Source organism: Apaloderma vittatum, unplaced genomic scaffold (genome assembly GCF_000703405.1).
Source record: "Apaloderma vittatum isolate BGI_N311 unplaced genomic scaffold, ASM70340v1 scaffold25663, whole genome shotgun sequence".
In the NCBI taxonomy this organism is placed as follows: Eukaryota; Metazoa; Chordata; class Aves; order Trogoniformes; family Trogonidae; genus Apaloderma; species Apaloderma vittatum.
This window is the reverse complement of record NW_009710238.1, coordinates 15348-24384: the sequence shown is the minus strand read 5'-3', so window position 1 is coordinate 24384 and position 9037 is coordinate 15348. Positions and strand designations below refer to the sequence as shown.

Below are 9037 nucleotides of genomic sequence, written 5' to 3'. Positions count from 1 at the left end.
GTCAGCGCTTTAATGCTGTCGTGCCGTTCTCACTGTGCACACACACCATCCCTGTGCTCCCCTTCCCGGACCCTGTTCCAACTTGGCTGGAGTGGTTTAAAGAGCATTTTTTATTCCATGCATGCCTGCCTTTCCACCGGCCCCCCTCCCAGGGGACAGGCGAGCCCATCCTATCGGCCTCCAAAATAGACGGTGGCTCACATCGCAGCTCGCAGCCTCCTCCCCAACCCACAGCCACAAAGGCAGGTGCTCAAGCGTAACTTTCCTGCTCCCTCCATCCCGGGAACAGCTGTACCGAAAAGATGCCGAGAATCCTTGCGAGGCTCCAAGGAAAAGATATTAACCCAGGAGGGGAGCAGCAGTGATCTAATAAAAAGTCATAATAAAAGAGAGAAGCCACTGAGTGGATTAGCAGCCCAAACGCTCCTTGGTTTTTGGTCTCCTTTCCTCCAGCTTTTCCGCACCTCGCAGTGATCTGCTCAAATTCCTCCACCCCGGAGACACTCAGCTCCTGAATTTCAGACAGAGCTCCCAGAGGTGTCCACGGCTGCAAAGCCTGAGGGCATGGCTGAGAAACTTAACTGTGCTTAACTCCAGCTGGGGCATAGGAAGGCGTTAGATGCTGCGCGGCGAGAGCTCTCCAATGTCTGTGCTCTGCTAGAGCAGGGCCACCCACTCCAGGTTTGTCCTCACAGGGAAATAAAAGGCAGATTTGGAGCTTAGTGTGTGTTTCTCAGGTACAATAAAGGTAGCAGAATATGTCCCTTTTTTAAAAAAAACGTTTCTTCCCTACATCAAGGGTAGAGCAGAGGATAGGTTTTCCCTGCTGGGCTGCTCCAGCAGCTCTGACCCGGGCTCAGGGCAGGAGGTAGAGGTGAGATGTCCCCACGGGAACCCACAGCTCTCACCCACCGTGCCCCCAGGGCTGACACCCAGCACAAGGCGTGCAAGGACAGCATTCCTCTTCACCCCATCAGAAACACCCAGGGCGACACTGGGGACACAGAGCATTTGCTGCCAGGAGCCACCGGCTGTGTCAAGAATTTCGCTGGTGGGGAGAGATAGGAGCAAATGCGGCGGCGGCAGCAGCTGTTCCCTGCCCACAGCCCTCTCGACCACGTAGGGCATTTAAATTTTAAAGCACTCTCGCCACGGCTGTTTTCTCCACCGTCCCCGTCCAGCTCACAGAGACCCCATCTCCGGGAGCTGCCGGCTCACGAGGAACCCATGGGTTCGCTGGTGGCCAAGCTCCTTCTGCCCACCATCAGCACCTTGGTCTTCCTCCCCACCATCAGCATCGCGGCCAAACGGCGCTTCCACATGGAAGCCATGGTTTACTTCTTCACCATGTTCTTCGTGGCGGTAAGATGTCCCCCTACCCCGTCCTGTGTGTCTCATTCCCTCAAATGCCCGCTTGCATTGGGTCTCCGCTGGGAAGGGTGGCTGGATCCCACCCAACGGCAGCAAGCGTGACCCCCAGAATATCCATTTTTTGTTATTTCTCATTGTGCTAGGTGCTGAGTAGCTGATTCTTTGGTTTAGGATGTCCTAAGGAGTGCCCTTACATGGATCTAATGGTGTTTTATGGTTGTGAGATTGGGAGAGAGTCTGGGTGCAAAGAGACTTGATTGATTCAAAGTGTTTTGGTGCTGGTTTTTCTCTTTGTTTTACAGCTAGTAAGTGGCCACGCTGAATCTGGGGGTTAAATTGTATTCAATCTCTTGCAGTGCCTCTGTCATTTTAGCCAAAAGCACGTAGTCAAATTATTGCTTTTGCAATTGCTAGGTGGTGATGGCAGCTATGCTGGAGTCAGGGGAGTTTCTGCACTGTGAGAGAGAAAACTAAAATGTGCTGCTGAGCTATCAAGAAAGATAATGATTAGCACCAGGGCAGAGCAGTTTGAAAAAGTGTGTTTCACCGGGCTTGGAATCACCCTGCCTGCCCTCACATGGGAGTAACCAGTGGAGAAAGTCAGTTGTCTGTACATAGGCAAAACAGCTCCTGCTCCTGGCAGTAAGCTGCCCTGTGCTTTGCGTTGCTGCTGGGTGCCTCCGTACTCACACTGGCTGAGCTTTAAAGCAACATTCCCATTGGAAAAAAACTCCTATTTATCCCCATGGCAATGTTCTGCTAAAGATTTTGAAGGAAACAGCCCAGCAACCCAACCCCTATTGCGTTTACCTCTTCTCCCCACTCATCTCAAGGCATCTCATGAGGGTTGTCACATCCCTTGCACAGAGACAGAGAAACTGAGGCAGGATCCATAAAGGATCTTCCCACCGTGAAAAGCTCTTCCATGGCAGCAGGGCTCTGATGCGGGCCAGGTTCCTATTCCTAAGGATCCACCATTTAATTAAATTAAAGCACAATGCATGGGAAGAAATTCTGACAGTTCCATAAAAACTACAAGACTAGTTAATAAAAACGTCCCAACTGAGCCCGCGCCTCCCCTTCCCTCCCCAGCTCCCCGGGGAAGCCAGACATCTACGATTTCATTTTGCACCGGTTTCGCGTCTGCTCCACCTCCCCGAGAAGTCAATAGGAAAATTGGCACGTGTTTCGAGGGGAGGTGGAACAGGTCCTTGCCGAAGAGCTTCAAGAGGCAAAATATCTGTGCGTGGGGAAGGGAAGGGAAGGGAAGGAAGGGAAGGGAAGGCAGCTGCCAGCATGGCCGGGGAGGGGTAGGAAGGGCAGCAGCTGCTGCTGTTGCCTTTCTTGCAGCATCCCCCTCCTCCTCCCTCAGGAGACCTCATCAGATCAGGGGAAGCATATGTCCGTCGCAGACAAGTGCCGCGACGCCGGCCAGGAACACGCTCTTTGTCTTCCACCCTTTCTTCCCCCCGTCTCCAGACTCCCCGAACCCAATCTCAAACGGAGAAAAGAATTACGGCCGTGGTGCAATCTTTTTCGAGAAAAGTGCAGCGAGCCAAAGGACTTGCAGCAATTCCTCCTTATAAATAATATCAGCATCCCCGCCGCGCCGTGACAGCGAGGATTGTTCCAAGGGCGTCCTGCCAAGCAGTGAAGGGACTTCTTCAGAAACAGCGAAGCACGCTGGTGCTACCACTAGAAAACTCACAGGGCTGCGTGCTCGGGGAAAAAGGCCAGCGCCAGGCAAACACTGGGAGCATTCCTCTGATTGCACTGGAAAATTTCTCTTGGCTTCGTTTGCATCTGTGTTGCATGACAATGGGGTTTCTTTTTGCAAAGAACCTAATCAATGAGCTAATGGGCAGGAACCAGCAGCTTTTAAAGGGAGGCACTAATGAGTGAATTCCCCAGTATTCAGACACTGGCCATATAAACCCTATTTAGCCTGGACAGTGACCTGGCATCCATACACATTTCATCAGGACACTCATTTTGAATTGTTTTACAAGAATCTTTCGCAATTAGAACCATAACCCCAGAGTCCTCTTTCTGCTGGAGAGGACGTCCCCGCACCACCCGCAGCTCGGCTCGAAGCAGCCTGGTCATTAGATTGCAAATTCTGGCACAGGCCAAGAGGCAAACTAAAGCTTGTCCACAAATAATTTGTACTAAGAGAGAAGAATGCTGACTCTCGGGCAACTTGCAATGAGGAACGGTGACATTATCTCTCAAATATTTTCATTATTGCATATAGGTGACCTTGCTGTAACTGAGACTGTTCTGTCCTGGCTGGCCATCCTCTCAACAGCCACACAAAGGCTGTTTCAAACCAGTTGATGAGAGCCTTTACCTTACTGCTCTGTGAGTAAGGAACTAGTTTTCTAATGCTTTTTTCTTTACTTTTTCTTTTTTAATAGTTTTACCATGCATGTGACGGCCCCGGCTTGTCAGTGCTGTGCTTCATGCGTTACGATATCCTGGAGTACTTCAGCATCTATGGAACAGCTCTGTCCATCTGGGTGTCCCTGATGGGTAAGCACGGGTCACTCATGGGTCCTAACGAGCACCAGCGTTTGCGGGTCAGGCAGGGTCTGTCAGCCTCACTGCTGGGGTGGTTACTGGGTACAATCCCCACAAATGTTGTCACCTTTGAGCTCCCATCTGCAAGACTTAGCTCTGAGACTCTCTTTGATGGAAATCTGCCCCAACTGTGGTTTAATTAATTTTTATATCATTAATGCTTTGGGAAGCAGTTGCACTCGGTGGGGTCCAGACACACATGAAAACTATCCTGAGTGGTGGCTGGGGTAGTTTTTCTCTTGGAGATAAACAGAGGTCTGGCGCCTGGTGTTCGTGTAAATCGAGTGTTCTTCTGCCTTCACCAGCTCTTCTGCATGTCCTTACAAGAGCAGAATTATTTATTTCAAATTGGCAAGTAACACATGCAGCCTCGTGCTTTAGTTCAAGGCAGGACAGCACTTTGAGATGACTTTAGTTTGAAACCCCGTATCTTGGGGAATCTCCCGTTTCTCCTCGTTTTGCTGAGCCCATCAGCTCACCCTGCCCTGCCTTGAGGGCATCAAGAAATGCGGAATCTGCCACTTCCCTTGGTAGCATGCAAATCAAAGTGGTTTAGTCAAAACAGCTATATCTTTATCAAAAGTCCAGTCTGAGCTGACAGGAAATATTAGATCTGCTTGAAAAAAGCAGAAATATATTTCACTTCCTTTTTATTAAAAATCCTGGCCCTTGACTTATTGCTCAGATTTCCTTTTCCCACATTTCTTTCACTCTCCTTTTGGCTCATTTCATTCCTCATCTGCCGCTGAAATAAGGTGTAACAGAGACAAACCAAAAAATATGACAGAACTAAACAAGGACAAACCCATCAAATCTGCTATTTTCCCATTTTATCAACAAGGTTTTGGAAGGACATGAGTGTTTCTGAAAGGAGAAGAGAGCAGGGTAAGGGGAGAGAGATGAGGGGACAGTCACTTTCCAACAGCAAACACTTTGCTCAGCAGGTCTGGACCATCTCCAGCAGCCACACACCCTGTCCCTGCTCCAGCCAGGCAGCGTCCCCAGCTTTCCCGGTGCTGAGCTGGGGTCACCATGCTCACAGCCCCAAAATGCTCAAAGGATTTTCCCTTCTGCCCCTCAGGGCTCCAGGGATGGTGCATGAGCTCTGGCAGGGATGAGAGGCTCCGGCAGCCCCTGAGCCCAGCACGAGCCGTGGGGCAGCATCCATCCCTCCTCCCTTCTCCACTGAGCAGCACAGACAGAAGAATTCCTCATCCAGGGCATGCAGTGGGATAAACCTTCCATGCAGGGAAAAATGAGTGAGGGAAATATTAACTTTAGGAACAGCTCTATTCCTGCAAAGTGCAAGTCCCAAGGTGGGCTCCCACACACTGTCCACGGCTCTGTCCAGTGCTCAGCTAGAAAAGGCAGTGAGGCAAATCACCTCCAAAGGACATTTTCAGTAGACAACAGCAGTGTCAGAGTAGGTCAGAGCTGATCCAGACACTTTGGCTCCTTGCAGCAAAATTCAACTTGATTGCTTCATTACTGCATTCAAAAACCTTGCAAAAAAAATACAAATCCTGAACTATGATGTTTAAAATATTGACCCGCAGGGAAACAATAGAGATTAAAATGCGGACATTATCCCTTAGCCAAACTCCCCATAAAACCACGATCCAAGGACGTGGAAGGTGTGGTGACTGAAGCCCAGGGAAGCCTCTCGCTGTGGCTTGTAAAGCCCGAGCACACATGTGCGGACACAGACCCTCGGGCATGCTTCCCGGAATGCAAATCCAGGACAGCCATAACACAGCTGTGCGAGCTGGAAAAGCACGAAGCCCGCTGGGATCCATAACTTTTTATCAGTTATTACCCCATTCTGTGCTAAACAAAAGCCTCTAATAATTTACTCGTGTTGGCGACTTCCAGCTTGCAAATCTCAGGCAGGTGCCGGCACGGCCAGGCAGCCCAGTCCCCATCGCACCAGCGAGCATGGTCCTACCAGAGCAGGACGATGGAGGCTGCATCTGGGTAAAATGGCAATTTTGGGAGGGTTGGAGATGTAGGATGAACCCCAGAGCTGATGGAGGCGTCACTGAGTGCAAGCACCTTTGCAATCGCCTCCAGCTTCTGGGTTGAGGCAGCAAAGAGAAATACAGGTGGGAAATCTCCTTTAACTTCCAAATGCAGCACATGAACATGAGACTTCTAGAACCGGCTCTTAAGTCTCAGATGTCTCAGGATGGTTTGCTTTGGCCCTGTGTGCCTCAGTTTCCCCAGCTGTGAGGCATAAGAAGGGCAAACCAGACTTGGATGTGATGCTGAGGGTCCCCAGGGCAAGTGGGACAGACCCCAGCAAGGCTTTGGGGGAGCAGCTGAGGAAGGGGGTGGGTGACCTGACGTTCCCTGTGCTTGGTGCCGCACAGCCCTGGCAGAGTTTGACGAGCCGAAGAGATCGACCTTCGTCATGTTTGGTGTCCTCACTATCGCCGTGAGGATCTACCACGACCGTTGGGGCTACGGCGTCTACTCGGGACCCATCGGGACGGCCGTCCTCGTGATAACCGTGAAATGGGTACGTGGGGAAGGGCATCGCTCCGGGGCTTTGCAAGATGCTCGTGGAGGGGAAGGGGCTGAGCCCTGCACAGAGGGGTCTGACCTGTGTCAGTAGTTTCCTCCTCGAAGTCCGGATCTCACCAGACAGGCCACCACGGTGATTAAGCAGCAGCTCTCCTTCAGCCCAGGCAGTGAGCGGGCAGAGAGCAAGCAGTCTTTGTGAAAAACACCAGATTTGATGGGTCTGAGCAATCTACCACATCCCCTGTCCCTGCATTTCTAATTAGGCTGAATGTATTTATGGAGTTTTTACAGCTACTCAGACGTGGAGGGGTCTGGTAAACCGCCCTGGAGCTTCTAGAAGATGTGTATAAACCGCAGTGATAAAGTCAGGAGGAAGCTGCTTATAGTCTGCCTGAATCCAGCTGGGACAGTCGGGCACTACAGAAGCTGTGGGCTCAGGTGGGAGCAAGGGCAAGGAGGAGAATGATTCAGTGACGGGATAAAAATTGCAGGAAGACGCTACCAGGCATCATGGAAATACACGTGACGCAAATCCCAGCTATATTCTTTTGCTAAACCTCAGCTAACTGCCCGGCCAACAGCTAAAAGCAAGCAGCCACAATGAGGAGAGGACAGGCAAGGAGGGGACTGAGGTGCGGGAGCAGCCCACGGGTACTCTGCTGGGATCCGCTCTCCTGGAGAGTGGGAGGGCACACATCCCCTGAGCTGGCTTTGGGGCTGAACGTGAAGAAAACAGCATTATGATCAGAAATGAAGCAGGGGGACCCACTGCAGTGTGCAGGCAGAGGGGGGACCCCGCAGCCAGGGTGAGCTGGTCAGTGGGTTTTGCCTGGTTTTATTTCAGCATTCATGGGATCTTTTGGATGTAGAGCAGCCAGCTAAATTCAGATGAATATGCTTGGTGTGCTCTCTCTTTCCTTCCAGTTACAAAAGATGAAAGAGAAGAAAGGGCTCTATCCAGACAAGAGCGTCTACACTCAACAGATCGGTCCTGGCTTCTGTTTCGGGGCGTTAGCACTGATGCTGAGGTTCTTCTTTGAGGTACCTGCTTGCACATTTGATCACCCTGACTTTACAAGGTGTAAAGGACATTACCAAGGTAGGAGACCACCCCTTTTGCATCGCTGGGCTGCATCCAACCTTGGAGAAAACCCAGCTCAGGTGCAGGCCCCCGGGGTTGGCGTGATGGGGTCTGGCAGCTTGTCCCCATCCCAGCCCTGGCCCGCTAACTGCAGCATGGGCAGGGACAGATGTGACAGCGAGTGGCACAGAAGGTGATGCTTGCTCTCTTTTCTCCCTGTTAAGTGAGTCACAAGGACATGGTCCGTACTTTCTTCAGCTGTGCACGATCCTCAAATTGGCTTTCTCAAATGCAAGCGGGGTTTTTTTGGAAACTGGGTGTGGGTGACTTAAGGACACCTTGCAGAGCCACGGCAGGGACCTGATATGACCCAAGCATGGCCAGATCCAAAGCTGCCTCGTGCCAAAGAAGACTCTCGGCTGACTCCCATGGGCACTAGATCCCGTGTCTATAACCTTCCGCTCTCACCACTGGCCAGTCTGCCTGTCCTGCGCAAAAGGGTCTGTCTGTCCCAAGCAGGGAAGGCGATAACCCCCCGACACAGCTGCCTGAGCTCAGTCCCGCCGTTACGGCTGCTCTGTGCATTGGGAGCTGCTAGATACAACTTCACGGTCATCCCCAAGGATTATTTTTCAAAGCATTTAGTAATTGCAAATTCTAGCAGAACATAAAAACGTCACTTAGCAGAAACTGTCTCCCCCCATGCCCCAGCCTCACCGCCGTGTCCTTTGGTGGGTAATGAAACACTTCATTCAAGAATTGGGAAATGTGGAAATTGGAATGTGTTAAATCCACTTTGCTTTTTTTTTTTTTTTTTTTTAAGGCTGGTAATCCTTTCTTCTTTGAAGCAAAAAGAGCCAGAAGGCTCAGAAATTATTTTTTTATTTTTATTATTCCTTTCCTTCTGGCTACTTACAGAAACCTAAGGTTTTGCACCCAAGGCAGAGCCCCCCCAGCACTGCTGCTCCCGTGGTCCCAGCAGGTCTCACTAACGCTTTCCTTACTTGCAGGAGTGGGATTACACCTACGTGCACAGCTTCTACCACTGCGCCTTGGCCATGGCCTTCGTGCTGCTGCTGCCCAAGGAGAACAAGAAGGCTGGGAGCGCCGGGACCCCTGCCAGGCTTGACTGCTCCACGCTCTGCTGCTGCGTCTGAGGGCAAGTGGGGCACTCACTTTGCTGCTCCCGGGGTGATGCAACCCAAAGCAAAACACCTGCCCCGTGCGTTTTCCTCCGAGACACAGGCAGCTTCTCCCAACAGCTCTGTGCATGCCCTGAGCTTTTCTTCCCCGGAAAGTCTTCACCTTTCCACCGTCAGCCCTAGCAGAGGTTGCGCTTCCAGTTTACTACATACCAGGACTTGTCCCTGGAGAAATGCTTGTCTGGGCTACAGCCCTCAGGAGACCTTGTCACTGTCCGGGCTGTCACCTGCGCCAGCCCAAGGGGGCCTGAGTTGTGCTCTCCATTGGGAGTTTGCCCAG

At 51.4% G+C, this 9037-nt stretch overlaps 1 protein-coding gene across 1 annotated transcript; it reads left to right on the top strand.

Moving 5' to 3' along the window:
* Window positions 1-1184: 1184 nt before the first annotated feature.
* On the top strand, window positions 1185-8712 carry TMEM8C (transmembrane protein 8C). The gene is made up of 5 exons (XM_009867238.1): window positions 1185-1362; window positions 3789-3903; window positions 6321-6469; window positions 7399-7515; window positions 8566-8712. Exons 1-5 carry the CDS (start codon window positions 1228-1230, stop codon window positions 8710-8712), a joined length of 663 nt encoding a protein of 220 aa, XP_009865540.1. The 5' UTR covers window positions 1185-1227.
* Window positions 8713-9037: the final 325 nt, after the last annotated feature.